The 17,055-nt window shown below is 39.9% G+C and overlaps 1 protein-coding gene across 10 annotated transcripts in view; it reads right to left on the minus strand.

The window, feature by feature from the left end:
* Positions 1 to 17,055, minus strand: part of LOC124591006 (oxidation resistance protein 1) — a 775,097-nt gene that overhangs the window by 160,299 nt on the left and 597,743 nt on the right. For 7 of the 10 annotated variants that reach the window (XM_047131701.1, XM_047131696.1, XM_047131697.1 and 4 more), the window contains one exon: positions 13,053 to 13,127. The exons of the other annotated variants lie outside the window; for them this stretch is intronic. In XM_047131701.1, coding sequence (XP_046987657.1) covers positions 13,053 to 13,127 — 75 coding nt within the window. The remainder of the gene's footprint in view (positions 1 to 13,052; positions 13,128 to 17,055) is intronic. 10 annotated transcript variants of the gene reach the window in all.

A 17,055-nucleotide genomic window follows, 5' to 3' on the forward strand; every position in this document is an offset into this window, starting at 1 on the left:
CCTTTTATCAAAGCTCAGCAATTAATAACTTTTATTTGCAATGAAAATTGGATTTGTGGAGTTGTATGTAACTGGCCTTATCCCTACACCTTCGCCTGCATTTGTGTTCGACACATATTGAGCACCCTTCCTCCTCCTGCTCTATCTCCTCTGACCGTCTCTTTCACTCCCCTCCCACTGACCATGTCCTGCACCCCCATTCTCTCATCCATCTCCACGTCCCCTTCTTCCTTTCCTACCTGCCCACTACCCCTTCACACATTCCACCTACTTAATACATCTCTCCCTCCTTCCCTCTCTGTCCATTACCTCCTTCCTCTCACTCTGTTTATCCCCTACCTTATGAAGTTCAACCTGTCCCCGGCCATGCTCATCGGCATTCCGTTCAATAAAGCAGGCTGCAACTACTCCTACAACACACTTGCCTACATCTCAGGGCACAGGAAAACATTTCTCGCCCGAACATTTAGGCTGCCATGTGAAGAATGTTAATTTGATAGACCGATATTTTTCCCACACAACATGCATGATAATAATGACGATGATTGAAACAATATTCAGAACAGCAATTACCAGTCTTAAACACGACTGACTTTTTTCCCCAATCCTTACGTACCTATTTCACACTTCACGGAAATGCTCATTGAACATGCACCTTTGTTTGAAAATTTTCATCAAACCAGGCTCGAACCCAGCCTATGAGTGCTCTACATCATAGGCACGCTATCCGTCGAAAAATCTACGATACTTTAGGGTTCTTTAAGACACTCAGAAACTTTCAAAGCTCATTTTTGAGAGTTGCATCGAATTGCTTTTGTGGGTTGACATTTAAGTACTTAACATACCACAAATATATTAAAAAATACAAAATGTCCTGTAGCCGTGTGGTCTTCCTGCAATAACACATTACTGTTTCAGATACGCAGTGTTGCATGCTTTCACAGAAGTTGCTAACTTTTCGTTCACTTGTTTGTTTGTAAACACTGAGATTTACCTTTGAGCAGGTAACTGGTAGGTCTCCTTTTCATATACATTTTCCTTAGACTCTTTTCTTGTATTTCTCACAAATCTCGTAGGTCTCATTTCCTTTGCTCATTTCCAACGTGACACTTCTTTCACTTTATTTGTCTGATCGTATTCTTTATTCGATCGGCTTTTGTGCTCCTGTCCCACTCTTTGTTGTTTGCCGTTTATTAGGATATTTTACAAGACATGCATAGGCCATCTCCTGGAAGCAACCTTTCTTGAATATTTACGAATCACTTTATCAACGGCGTCCACATTATACTTTGTGCCGTTACAGACTATAACCGTTTCCGGTTTCTTCTTTCCTTCTTCGCCCGCTGGTGGGCTGCAAGTTGTGTGTTTGAGAATAATCACATTCTCTTACACTTTGGCACTCTCAGTGTGCACTCTGGCTTATCAGTCTTTTTCAAAATCTTGCTGGAATGTAAGTCAAGATTATTCTTCCACACGCAGTTGGAGCCTCCTCGACGATTCTTGTTCGTTATTCCCACAAGTGATATTTGTTCCTGTTGAATTTTCTCGACAGGGTGAAGGGATATTAAGAAGTTGCCTGTTCCTACGATTACTCTTTGGTTTTGAATGGCTCCATGAGGCCGGTTGTCTGATCAGTCTTCCTCCTTGCTAAGGCATGGAACGGCATTGCAAGTGTACTTAGATTCATTCCATGTCTGCACCTACCCAAAACTCAAGTCCGTATTTGTCAGTTATTTGGCATAAAATGGGTATTTCTGCATCCTGCTTAACTTGCAGATAACGGTTCATAAACTAATATTTTCATCGCGGCGGTAACAGCAGAGTCCCTTTTGCACGATCTTGATCCACAGTTCTGAAGCAAGAGTGATCTTGTCAGCAGGGATGCGTTAAGCTCGTGACTACTTCTAGTCGAAGTGGAAGAATCGGTAAGTTCATGGAATTTGTCTCTTGTCATTTTATCTCTGATAAAACTATGCCTCTAACACTACTGAAGGACGTCCGAGGATACATCTTTAGCAAGTAAAAGCACCTGACATACACGATACCAAGCATTGTCTAATTCCTCCACGACATGGTTCAAGTAGTGTTTTTTAATTTCATTCTGAGCATTTGATCCTGCAGTTATATGTAGTCGTCCAGTCGGTGGGAGCCGTATGCAGAGTCCTTTAGGACATGAACTGCCTTTCTTCCTAGCGACAGCGTGTTAGCGACATTCCAGTCCATCTCAAGACGCCATATTCACTGTTGCTCCAGTTGACACCTGTGGGGGAAAGAACTGCGATGGGGAGACATCTACCGACGGTAACACCTCTGTCATGCCGTCATCGTCGTCGTCGTCGTCGTCGTCGTCATGGTAAGTCACAAACTGACTCAATATCTGAGTTCTCGAAAATACACGAGATTTCTTCACTGGTATGACCACTCTGACGTGACATATCTGAAAACGCCTGTTATAGAAAAACTACAGGAAAAAACTACTGACTGATCAGGCGATTAACAACAGCAACACACGAAATACGAATGAAAAGTTACGTTGCAATGGCCAGCGTGTAAACTTTTCCGACAATGTGGGATCATCTTCATTATTCAAGGCAGCGATTGTTGACCAAAACAAAATGTAACGTAAGTACTTTTGTAATTAGAAGAACAGCAATACCATAAAAACTTACACCAGGAGTCAATGACACTTCTCGCTATTCTAGATATTTCCATGATATTGTAAAAATTCAGCAAAATGCTAGGAAGGAAGATTTAGTTAAATGTCCCGTCAACGTCATTACAGACGTGGAATACGCACTGATTACGATACGATGGCGAAGGAAATCGGCCCTGCCCTTTACGAAGGAACAATCCAAACATTTGCCTGGATAGGTTTTGAGAAATTATGGAAAACCTAAATTTGGATGGCCAGGCGGGGATTTGAACCTTTGTCCTCCCGAATGCGAGTCCAGTGTGCTAACTAGTCCGCCACCTCACTCGGTAGCCAAGTGCAGTACCCTATTGGCAAAAGTAGAATAAATGAGGCGAAGTCACAAAGTGTGGTGGAAAGATGTTAAAAAGTGACTCCAGCAATGCGGAAACAAAAGGTGAAAGGTGTCTCCTTTCGGCGCCTTTCGTTGTTCTTTTGTTAGGGCTTGCTCCCGTTCCATTCATTTGTAGAGAAATGTTTTCGAACCGGCCCTGGGTCTCCCATGTCTCAGACAAATCTATGAGCATACGTGCTGCTTTTCTTTGTAAACGTTCAGTATTCCCTGCTAGTCCTGTTGGATAAGACCGCTCACTTGATTAATATGCAACGACAGGTCGCAGGGTGTTTTGTAATCATTTTTTGTAGATTGACGGCATTTTTCCAGTATCGTAACAACGAATTAAGACTGCAATTTGCTTTGACTCGACTGAATCTATGTGATAATTCCATTTTATATTAAGAAATTGATACACCCAGCTATTTATGTACAAGTTCAGTAAGTTTTGACGTAAATAACAGACAAAACAACCGGCCATTTTTCAGAATAGAAGAACAATACTTTTAGGGCACACGCTTTGGCACAACAGCTTCTTGGAAATAAAAATAAAAATGTAAAAAATGGAGGGCGGCAATAAAAGCCCCTGTCAAGAAATAACGGAGGCGAGTTTGGAGTCAACAATGCGTGAGGATAGCAAGGCAACACCGTAACATTTAACAGTCGTTACAATGATAACAAGTGGCATCGAAATCCTATTAAAGAACCCCAAGAGTAAATTTCATGAAGATGTGACGACTGGAACAGGTAAAAGTTTATAAAGTGGTAATTTATTTAAGTTTCTGCGACGTTTTCGTACTAGGGATTAGTGAATGTGTCCAAAGACGGCCACAACGAATAGCCACATATTTGTCTGATTCATGTGAGAGCATCGCGGAGATACTGAAAAACTATAACCAGTATTCCACAATCTCTACGTACACCTGCCGTAGTAATCGCAATGACAAGATCAGCATAATTACAGCGGAAGCTTTTAAGTAATCATTTGTGGTGCTCCATACGCGAATGGAATTGGAGTAATTACTAAGACCTGGTACGGTGGAAAGTGCCCTTTGCCATCCCTTTACATTGTTTAACAAGATGCAGACATTACGAAAATAGCAACATTGCATGCCCTGATCAATTCTAAAATTTACAGTAGATTTTATTTTTGTTTTTTAACAGTTGAGTAAAGGCGTTTCTGGGTTTTACGAGCCCTGTAAATCTTCCAATACGACGGTGCCTTGAACAGCACGGTCTTTTTCAAACCAACATTAGAATTTATTGCCGCTTTTATTAGAGAAGTTGATTTTCGCATTTAAAGATTGAGCCATCATATTTTCTGCTCGCCGAAAAGAAACTACTCTCTTTACGTGTACTTTTTTTGAATTCTATTCTAGAGTATTGTCCTTTACGACGAAGTTTAAACTAACCTAAGTTTGTCTACAAACCGCAACGAAGACATATACCCTGTATCTGTATGCAAATGCGCGAACTGGTGTTCTTGTTCACTATGACGATTCGTGTGGGCTCACATCCTATTCCAGGTCATAACTCTACAAGTCACTTTCTTCACTTGCGTGTCAATGTTGTGGCTTATTGAAGCTGCTTCGTAACTGGCTTCGCGCGACTGAGCGTTCCACTACAGAAAAATATGAAGCTGTCACCTAGATAATACGCCACAACCCCTCAGTCTCAATAACCAGTAACCCAGACAACGCAGTAACGGCAGACAACAGCGGGCCGGTCGTGTGGAGAAAAAAGTCTGCAATTACACAGTTCTTTTTGGGCTAAGTACAAGTTCGGACTGAGCTAGGTGATCTCCTCCTCCTCCGTCCCACCGGCTTAGTTGGAGGAACCATTCAAATATTCGGCTTAAATGATTTTGACGAAACAAATAAAAATGGGAAAATTATTACGTCCAGAAATGAGGGAAATTGTTCCAAAAAGGTACTGGAAATTATGTTGGTCTTCGTTTCATTCACTAAAAACTCGTGTTTTTCTGTTAGGTCTAGGAGTGTGGAAACTTGTTACGTCGCAAAACCACTATTTGCGCAGTGCGCACTACAGCTCCACTCCCGCAGACTTCCTGCTAAAGCTCTCTCGCAAGGTACTGGAAGGACCATATAGAGGGCAGCACCGGGAATGGAACTAGCTGTCTACATTTTGCTCTCATTCTTTGGACAGGTTGGTGTCGACTTTCAGCCTGACTTCTGTTACACGACAGAAAACAACATGCGGCTCACCAAAAAGAGGACACGCAACGTGAAGCTTCGTGCTGTTAACTTTTTTCTCAAAACCGAAACAAACGGCTGCCCATGGCGAAACTGAGGGGAACCTTCAGCATTGTGAAAATATTAATTACGATGTCGAAGGGAAGCAGCAGGTGGGAACACTTCTGTTTTGAATCGCGAAGAGGACAGTCGAAAATGATTTCTTCGTCTTCATTTCGAAATCCAAAGAGATTTAAGAAAGGAGAAACTGCTCCACGGAGTACGGTACCGGTAGTGGCAATTCAGGTCATCACGTTTTTCTATAAATATAAATTAACTAGCAATAGCTCGCGTTTGAGGAAAAAAAAAAATCAAACCTTCACGATTTTCCTGAAATATCTCAACATTTTAAAGATACTGAAATACTGATTTAGCAATATTTTCTTTGATACCACCGTCCAACAGTCCGCGCGTAATAGAAGCCTGCTTTGTTGGGCTTTTTCTAGTACGGGAGTAGGTATGTTTTGTGCCGTCCTGAAGCACTGCCTTGCTTCTCTCTTCACCTGTTTCTTTGTGCTGTAATGTGCGACTGGTTTAATTCTTTTCTCCTGGACGTAATATTCTGCCTATATTAGTCTTTTATAAGCAAATTAACTCTTCGTAGTGCCTTTTACATATTGAATGAAGCAACTGCGAACAATGAGTACAGGACATTGTGCCAGATGTGAAAATATATCACATTTTGCAGGAAAGTAGTCATGTCATATCAGATGAAGAGCTACTGATGGGCTAGAGGACCCCCTAGGCGAGAATATTCACCAAGAGTGCTCGGGCTTGTCTTCAGATACTGACACACAGTCTGATTCGCCTATTGCAGCCCTGACTTGTGCAGATCTTAATATGTATCCAGAAAATAGGGTTGGAACAGCAAAATGGTTCAAATATGAAGCCCCTCCAGCAAAAATTACTCGTCAGAATACTGTGACAATGCAGGGAGTATGGTACTCGAGGCTGTACACAGATATTTTTTGGAATTACCCGAGTACCTTGGTGTTTTGTAACCAGCAGGATTCACGACACCACAGTATCACTATACTATGGGCCACTGATGGGAATGTACCAGATTTTTTTACTGCATCAATGAGCAAAGACGTGTGGGGAGAGGGAGCAGGGGGAGGGGGGGGGGGCAGGGTGTTCCATGCTCATTTCCCAACTGTACAATTTGACAATAAGTTTACAAAAGCAGATAGGAAGGAAACGGATAACCTGGGAGCAAACAGAGAAATATTTAATGAGTTTGTGAATGTCTGCATGACAAGTTTGTAGGGCAGGAGCATGGACACTGCAGATTCAAGCAGCATACTCCATATAACCCAACAAATATGTAAATGCACTCTGTGATGATGGAACTTTTTACATCCTACATATGGAAGTACACGCAGGCAAACAGCTTTCGGGCCCTTATCAAGCACCGAATGATGCAGAGAATGTGGTCTTCTGATTAATTCCACACAATGGCAACTCGGGCAGAATGTGGCAACAGACTGTTATTTTACTTCTATAGCAGTCACTAACTAACTGTACGTTAATCATTGTCTCACATTAAAAGGTACTCTACAGAGGAATACGAGAGGAATTCCAGAACTGCTGTCAAAGGATACACCGGGAAACAACAGAATTTACATATTTGGAGAGAAACCAGGAAACCTGTCTCATTTGCTCATATAATCCAAACAAAAAACAGAACAATCATGTACTAACAGAATCTGCCATGCACAGTGATGAGAGCATAGATGATGGCAGTGCTGAAGCAAATAAACCTTAAGTGATGAGATTTTACAGTCTCTCAAAAGCGGGCATAGTAGCTGCCAATCATCTGAAATTTGAATGTTCTGTTTCAAGAATAAGCAAATGCTGCCTCAATTATGCTGTTTTTCAGCTTGCTGGAAATTGCTAGACATTTAATGCCAAGCAGAAGATACCTTACAGAACTGAGTAAAGCACATATGATCAAATGTATGTAAATTCCTACATTATCACATGGCTTGAAGCCCTAAATCACGAGGAGTAACTGAATCAATTTAAACACCAAGCTGTCACTATTGCCCTAAAAGGAGAAACAGAAATATAGGGTGATTATAATTAAACTTTCAAACCACTTTAGAAATAACACCACTCATTAGAATGACATCAAATTGCAACAGAATATTATCAGAGAAGGGGGAAAAACATATGGCAGAAGAAGAATAAATCGTTACAAAATATAGCAACAGATGGCGCTGTACGCATCATAATTTAATAGTGATGAACTACAAACTGACAAATGAATCATACAACAATGCCTAAGGTGTACATTTGACGTTAAACAAATTTTACTGCTCATGTGCATGGGGGTACAGATGTGGTACTGTTATTTATGCAAGCCCTTCCACCATGGAAACGTCAAATCAAATCAGAAGGGGAAAATCGGTTTTTTATTGTCTTGAGGCCAAAAACCGCATAAAAAGTGTCAATCAAATCAGATTATTAATTTCCATGTGACTGCTGCAAAACATGTTCAATATGCTGTTCACTGTTTTCTGCAACAATTTGAAATCGAGAAACAGCATGTTGCGCAATGTGTGCCTTCAATGCAGCTAAGTTTGCAATTGGAACACTGAACGCAACTTCTTTCAGATAGCCCCACAGCCAGAAGTCACATGGATTAAGATCAGGTGATTGGGATGGCCAGGCAGTAGGGAAATGTCAGCTGATAATTCTAGCATCTCCAAAATGGGGCTTCAGCAGCTGCTTAACTGGATTTGCAATGTGTGGAGGTGCACCTTCTTGCATGAAAATGATCCCATTCACACATCCATGCTGTTGGAGAGCTGGAATGATGTGGTTGCGCAAAAGACACTAATAGCGCTTACCAGTGACGGTACAGGTAACAGGACCAGAAGCACCTGTCTCTTCGAAAAAATATGGCCTTATGATGGATGATGCAGTAAACCCGCACAACACAGTGACCTTTTCAAAATGAAATAGTACTGGTTGATTTGCATGTGGATTTTCTGTTGCCTGTATTCAACAATTCTGTGTATTGACATATCCTGTCACATGGAAGTGGGCTTCGTTTGTCCACAAAACCTTCCACAGCCAATCATTGTCCACTTCCATGAGAGTAAGAAATTCTGAAGCAAAGGTCTCTCCTGCTGGCAGGTCAACAGGAAGCAACTCGTGCACATGGGTAACTTTGAATGGATAGCAAAGAAGGCTGTTTCATAGGATTTTACCTACCATGCTCATGGGTATGTCCAATGTTTGGTCAATTCTCCATGCACTAAATGTTAACACACCATGACTCGTCTCCTCCTGCATTGCTGTGGTGACTGCTTCCAATGACGTCGAATTAATTCGTTTCCTCCCTCTACCAGGTTACACACAAAAAAGGCCCAACTTTTCGAATTTCCGAACCATTTACTCCAGACTCACAGCAGTCATAGGACGAACGCCTTTTTCCAAATCCTTTATCAGGAGAGATGTTGCGAATCTAATGATAAATTGTGTGTAACCACCGCATACTGAAATATTTTTAGGTTAAGCAAAATGTGTGTTTCATTTTATGTTTTAATGTATTTGTAATGATAAAAAAGTAATTTACTCGACAGATTTAGCTTTGTGTCGAACTTACAGATAAAAAATGTAAAAACTAAAATACAAAAACAAATCTCCAGTGCTTTATCTTTGCAGTCTCCCACCACCCCCAAAGTCCAACCATCTGGCCACAGAGGAGCATTCCCCTCTGACCTCTGGAGCAACTGAATTACATTCTCCATCAGGGATTCAACTACCTCTTGATGTGCCCTGAAATGTGTTGCCTACTACCCCCCCCCCCCCCCCCCCCCTCCCACACACACAGAGGTATTCTGATGTCCACTGAACCTACACAAAATACTCATCCATCCTTACGCAACCCCTTACCTCATGGCACATATCCCTAAGATAGACCTGGATGCAAGACCTGTCCCATACATCCTACTACCACCACCACCACCACCACCACCACCACCAACACCTACTCCAGGCCAGTCACGAACATCACTTATTCCATAAAAGGCAGGGTCACCTGAGAAACCAGTCATATGATCTACAAACCAAGCTGCAACTGCTCTGCTACATTCTATGTGGGCATGACAACCAACAAAGCTGTCTGCTCAGCATGAATGGCCACTGAGAAACTGTGGCTAAGAAACAATTGGACCACCCCTGTTGCTGGGCACGCTGCCCAACACGACATCCTTCATTTCCATGACTGCTTCAGGCCTGTACCATATGGATCGTTCCCACCAACACAAACTTTTCTGAATTGCTCAGGTGTGAACTGGGTCTCGTCTGTTTTTGACAGAGGCCTTACTGGCCGAAAGCTTTATTTGTGACTGTCTTTTTGTTGTGCCTATCTGTTCCCCACAGAGGACTGATGAATGGTGCAGGACTGGCAGTTGATCCTGAAGTTAAATAAATGTAACATGTTGCACATACATGGAAGAAGAAATCCACTAATGTAGAACTACATCATTTATCACACATTGCTGGGGACAGTATCTGCCATAAAAAAAATCTATGAGCAACTATCTGGAGAAATCAAACCTGAAGTGGACAGACTGCAGTGTAGGGAAGGCAGATGCCAGACAGATTCATAGGACAAATCTGAAGGAAATGTAACTCATTCATGAAAGAAGTGACCTACAAAACACTTGTTCAACTGAGTCTTCAATACTACTCCTCACTCTGAACTCTTACCAGGTACACGTAATCAAAGAGTGACTTACTTCATCACATGATTGTTTAGTTCGTGTGAGAGCATCACAACAAACTACAGCGGCAGTTCTACAAGAGGCATCGTGCATCACAGATAAGTGTATTACAGACATTCTGACAGATTTTGTACCCAGAGGAGTCTAACAACATATTACTTCCTCCCAGATACATCTTTTGAAATGACCACAGTGAGTACATTTGAGAAACTGGAGATAATACAGAGGTTTACTGACAGTCATTTTTGCCACACACCACTCACGAATCAAAGAGTAACAGGGGTATGAGTTAGTCGTACCACAAGTACCCCCACCAAAGACAGTCAGGTGGCTTGCCTAGTACTGACAGATTTAGTATGCGCAACTGAATCAACACATTTAGTCTGCAATAGCAGACAACACACGAGTTGTCGTTGGCTCATCAGTTTGAAAGAAATTCAGGTGGTTGTCAGGCAGCTGTGGATGCAATGGCAAAAAATTACTGCGGCTAGTGAGATAATTGAATGCCCTGATACTATGAACAGGGAGGATGGCTACAAGCTGCATTCATCAGAGCTTGTCCAACAGGCTCTGTACAGTTGCTAGGAGCCAGAAGACTGGAGTGTAAGGAATAAGCAAGCAGTAAGTACATTGCTGTGTGGAATACTGATGTATTCCCGCAAAAAATACCATCCCTGGATTTAAGCAACCAATTTCTTATTGTCTCCATAACCTAACAGTTTTGATGTCCTTAGGAGAACTGCCAAAAGTCTGTTAAAATGCCAGCTTTCATTTTGTACTTTCTATTTTGTTTTTCAGAATGATTTAGCCCAACACCCAGAAGGATTTTATTCTAAGTGGCGTAGGCAGAGGAAACATCTACACAGTATCCAATCTGCTTGTAAGTAATAGTACAATTATTTTTCTATTCACCCTTCAGGTGTGCACCTCCCATTATTTATGTTACAGTAGTGTCCCCCTTCTGGTGTATTACAAGTTTTCCTGTTGCATTTGTACATTAACGTAATTATTAATTTCAATCTACTATGTCACTAATCCAACTCTGTAAGCTTGTTCACTCAAAGTTCAGAAAATGATCATTTATAGTGTAATTGGACAGTAATTAGTTCATTTACATTGTTATGAGCATTACCTAACATTTGTTACTGGTGATGGCAACCTAACATTATTTGTAGTAACCATTCTCATCTCTCTCTCTCTCTCTCTCTCTCTCTCTCTCTCTCTCTCTCTCTCTCTCTCTCTCTCTCCCTCCCTCCCATGCCACCCTTCGTCCTGCTCCCCCCCCCCCCCCCCTTTCCCAGTTCCTCATCAAGTTCTGTACTGGCAGATGGCAGGAATATCCAGTCCAATTACATTACCATACATGAGCTGATTAGACAAAATTTTGACATTGATGAACATGAAAAAGGCTTCACCAAATTCCATTTGGATAAAGTAATTTTTTTTATCAGCAACACATATACCCATCACTCTGTAGAGCGGGTACTTTCATAACTGTATGAAGAGAAGACTTTGCTTGCTCACACAGTTTTAACTCTTTGCAGTGCAAATGCCGTAAGAATAAAAACTGCTGGACCAACACTTATTCCATTTCTTGCTAGCTATTGGCTACAACCCCAAGGGATGGGGAGAGGGGGGGGGGGGGGGGGAGGGAATCAAGTGTTCTTCACATCAAATGCCCAAAAAGAATAAACAAGCAGTAGGAATAATTTCCTGATGTTTGGTTCCATGTAATTTCAGGCACATGTCCTTTTGCCTCAAATAAAAAAGTAAGCTTGTGACTAACATCTCACCCAAAATATTGTAAACATATATCAACCGAAAGTATTTTAGATGTACTGTGTAAATGAAGGTTTCTAGTAAAGCATTCTAATTCCTCAGCTGTCACAAAATATCACCATAGGAATGACTTATTTTAACAGCATATTTTGCAGTCAACATATCTGTCGGTGGATATTAATTGATGATCCCAAACTTTACATCTTCTTATATTTTTTTTTATACTGCAAATGGTTTTCTCTTATTCCAAAATAGTTCACATTAAAACTCTTCATTAGGGAGGCATTTTTATTACTGTTATATGCATGTTACTTACTCATTCACAACAATATCACATTATTAACTGAGTGTCAGCACTACCTGAAAATACTTCTTGCCAACATTAATTTTCCTAACAATATCAGGAAATATGTTCAGCAACTAATTGTTTTTAGTTCAACTGACTATGCAATCTAAACTGCATGGAACATGTTTCAGGTGCTATGGTATCAATAAAATTTCCAAACTGCAGTTCTTTTTCAAGCTGCAGATTTCATTACTGTACATAGGATTTATGTTAACTGATAACAGGGAGAGTTCGCAATACATTTAGTTAGATCGTATGCGATTATCCACTCCAAAATGTCTCTAATTTGATTCAAATATAATATCACATTATAATGCACTTACAAGAGGCCAGAAACAAATTTCGATTAAGCTTACATGTAACAGGTAAGTATACCAACAGTAATAGCAAATTTCAACCGACAGGTTGCATCTTTTGACCTTGTGAGTATCTTTCATTAGTAACTGCCATTTTATATGATTGCAAAATGTTGCATACTACCAAATAGTGCACTGTGCTGGAAAGGTGTACTTTGTGCAGGGTGCCTTGCTAACTTCAACAGTGAAATGTGCACAGAATGTGTAAAACTAAGTACAAAACCTACATGACAAATACACCCGATTCCAATACTACTAAACTCAACTGCTAAAGTCCACTTCTACTGACTATTCTAAAGCAAAACATCTATTAATTCAGAGTGTGTATTGTATCCAGCTGCCAAAAAAGGTCTGCCAACAGAGTTTAAAATAATGATTTTTTTCTTTTATCTACAGTGATATTCAAAATATAAAAAAAACGCCCTTTTGAACTGCATTGAATACGTAAAGTACAAGAAAGTTAATCTAGAAAAATTATCAGCATTAACCAGGGGTCAAAATTCTGGCACATTTTATGGCAGCAATACAACCAACACACTTCCAAGGCCAGCTGTGCCCACCTCCTCAACTGGCTCAGATTCGGAAGACACAGTCTTCAAGATACTGTACAGCTTAACATATGGGGCCTTGATCACCTGCCAGATCCCAATACAAGACATTAGCCATCACAGTTATCATAAACCACTAGAGATAAATTACTGAAAGAGCCATTCAGCAGTATAATTTTTTAAACTAGAACAAGTAAAGAATTAGTAAAAGACAAAGTCAAAGTAAAAGAAAACACATTCTCTTTAGCAAAAAATGGCATTCTTTGTGGGTAGAAGAACCGTCACTGACTCATAGTGAAATGCCATTTAAGCTATTGCCTTCATAATTTGGCAATACCATCTACCTGAATTCAAAACTCTTCAGTGACATAAATATGATTCAAATTAATCTTGAGAAAAGCTGAATTTCATTTCTTTGCTTTTTCCTACTGTCTAAACAGAATGATATTAATTCTGTCTTGAACAGAATTTCAACAATATGTAAGGTAACTCCATTCTATAAATTGGAAAATTACCATTTCATTATGAGACAGTGTAGTGCCTAAAGTTTTTTGGAAATTGAAAATGCAGCCAATAAGAAAAAGAAGTTATTGTAACACTGTCTACAAACAGCCATCTTCAGATGAAAACTATAAATTTAAAAGTGGGAAATGTAACTTCTTTTTCACTTAGTGCTATCTGCACAGTGAAACCTCATCATTTAAGGTGCTGATGCATAAAAGCTTTCACCAAATTATGAGAAATAATTATTTACAATTAATTTTTCCACAAACAATTAAAAACTCTCACACAAAAAATATTCTTAAAATTATTCTCACACAAGTGTGTGTGTGTGTGTGTGTGTGTGTGTGTGTGTGTGTGTGTGTTTTCTGATGAAAAGCAACAGCTCTTGATACAGTAAAATGTGTAAATGAGTTCAGAAGCTCTCTGAAACTGTATAAAATCATCACAGAAAGAAAGAAAAACCTACTACCAAAGCTTAGATCCATTTTGTTTGTACCACTGAGATGAATTAAGATTTTTAAATCTGCAAGGGAATGAAGATTTGCCATATTCAGCTTTATTCCATCTGAAGTACTATGTACTTACAGCTGGTTGCTGTTACACATCCTGATACAGACAGCTAAATTAGGTTATCACTGTACTTCCAACCGTGCTGGTCAGTCACTATTAAAATATAATGTGCAGTATGTTTATAAACACACAAGATATAATTCAGATGAAGGAAAGGAACATGCATTCCATGCACATTCATTAAAAAATTATTGACGTTTCATAAGCACACGAGTGTGAACATTCTCGTAATCCATTCAAGTAATATTAAATTTTATTAACACTTATTGGGAAACAAAGTCATTTAATGAAAATTAAATTCAATTTACAACAAAATCAATGGTTTCAATATAATAAGAAACTTGTTTCTCCTCCAAAAAAAGACTTATTAGCAAAAGCTCTTTTTGACGTGTTCAATCAAATTTCTAGGTAAAAGCAGCTGAAAATTATGGTATGTATCTGAAGATGCCTGCTCTACAGTGAGTTGAAAAATTGTTACTTTATGTAATAACCCTCATAGATTTTTTAATAACTAGTTAATTGTTGTATCATTCAGACAAGCAGTATGAAGCATGTTAAATTATTTCTAAAAGTTGCTTGAATTACTTTCCAGATGCTTTGCCAGTTATTCAGCATGCTCCAAATCCATCCCCATAACACAAAAAAGGTCAAATGCTTTCCAAAGCCATATTGCAAAACTGCATTCTAAAACAAAGCTTTCATAATATTTTGCAAAATTGCAGCTGAAGTAAACAAATATTTCACACTGTAACATTGGAAAACACATCTGCAAGTTAAAGTGCCAAAGTGAATGATCCAACTGAACACACATCCAGGAAACTAGCTAACTTTCATGAAGCTATCAAAAGATAGACATAGAAGAGGTAATCAACATCCCTAAAATAGTTTCTGGGAACGGAAAAACCACCACTAAAATTTTTCTTCTGGGTCTTACTTTTTAGTTTACAAAAGCTCCAAATATAATGATATGTATAATCACCTTCCCTTGCCAGAGTGGTATTTTTTCGAACAACTTACAGATGAAGAGTGAAAAACAAACAGAAATACAGCTATACAAAAATACAAGCAAAATTATGTTGTTAATAGGGAAAGTTGCTATACATACACTGCCTGACACAAAAAGTGAAGCACATAGAAGAGGAAGAGGAAACAAAATAAAATTTAATGGGTTGAGACAGTATATGATTTATTTCAGTGGGAAGTCAAATTTATGAAGTACTTGGCAGTATGAGCCCTCTTACCAGTATGACGGTGGCCCCCTGTGGCCTGGATGCACATACGGAGTAGATTAGGAAGGGTGTCTAAGCCATTGTGCCTTCTTCTGAGGCAAGTTAATCCAAAACTGTTGTTACCAGTCCTCGATATCCTGGATACTGGCACTGCGACCGAGTTTGTGTCTGAGCTGGTCCCATTCAGATTCCACTGGAGACAGATCTAGGGATCTTGTTGGCCATGACAGTACCTCAACATCACACAGATAGTTCACAGACGGAAATGTCATGTGTGTACTGACGAAAAATGACCCCATGAGTATGTCACACAAGAGATAACACATGGATGTTCGTGACATACCGCTGTGCTGTCGGAGTTCTCTGAATCACTCTCAACAGCCAGCCACTCCATGACCCAAGGAGTAACACAGTTGTGCCTCTCCAACATGTTAGAAAAATGTGACACCTCTATCCATGTTGCCATCATTCTTGCCAACAAGGGTCATCTGGGGTAGTGCAGAACTGTGATCCATAGATTAACACAATGTTATGCCATTTATCGGCAGTCCATGCTTTCCAGTCATGGCATCACTCTAAGTGCAGCCATCTGTGTTGTTGTTTTAATGGTAGCGTATGCATGGAATGGTAACTTCCTGGTCTGGCTGCTGTTAGTTTCTGAGTAATGTCATGGGATCTCACAGAATGCCACAGACAGTCCATAATTTTCTCTCAGATGGCAGCTGCTGATGTGAAGGTGCTACAATGTACTTGGCATACAACAAGGTGATCCTCCCTACTGGTGGTCAGACATGATGGTCAATTGGAACCTAGACTAGTGTTCCTGCCCTCACGTTCCCATGCAGTCTAAACTGGGCTACCGTCACATCTAAATGCCCCAAATATCTCAATATTGCAGAAGTCGACTAGCCGGCTAAACAGAGGCCCACAATGAGAGCCCTTTCAAATTCTTGTCAGGTGCTGATAACAGTGTCCTGCATGATTACATGGCATTTCCATGTCCTTCACCCAGTGACCATACAACATCTGAGGCTGTTCACACCCTTTATATACCCTACGGAGTCTGGTAACAACACTAAACACAAACAATGCTACAACACTCTGGTGGCCATTCTACCTGTCAAAGAGAACTGCAACTCATCATTTACAAGTTCATACCCACCCATGTTGTATGTGTGTAGGAAATGACTTATATTTCTGACCGTGTCTTCTGGGAGCTTCACGTTTTCCATCAGATAGCGTATATTGAAGTGCTTTGTGGAAATAACATAAGAAGCAAAGCAGAAACTTGATAGAATTATAAGCTATGAAACCTGAACTGAGAAATCTGAACAGGAGTGAAATCTGGAGACAGGTGTAAGAGATGGTAATCACCACCAGTTAGTCAAAGTTAGAGAAAGGGGATAGGCTGAGCTAAGTTCCACTGTGATCTACGATACAGATCTCTGTCTCAATGAATTTCAAAGTTTGATTATCATTTTCGTTTATATTCTGTGCCCCTCTTGCTGTAAGTATCCAAGCAAATTTTTATACCACATTTTTTAACTTGCTGTTTCCTTTAAGCTTAAGTTTCTATCAACCGCATGTTGCTACTTGTTTTATTTCCACATATTATAACATTAAATACATATATTTTATGTAAGAATATTTTCCCACCAATATAAGCTAGAATTTTTTTAAAGACTGCAAGTCAAGTCTCACAGACTGATCAT

Source organism: Schistocerca americana, chromosome 2 (genome assembly GCF_021461395.2).
Source record: "Schistocerca americana isolate TAMUIC-IGC-003095 chromosome 2, iqSchAmer2.1, whole genome shotgun sequence".
NCBI classification, from domain to species: domain Eukaryota; kingdom Metazoa; phylum Arthropoda; class Insecta; order Orthoptera; family Acrididae; genus Schistocerca; species Schistocerca americana.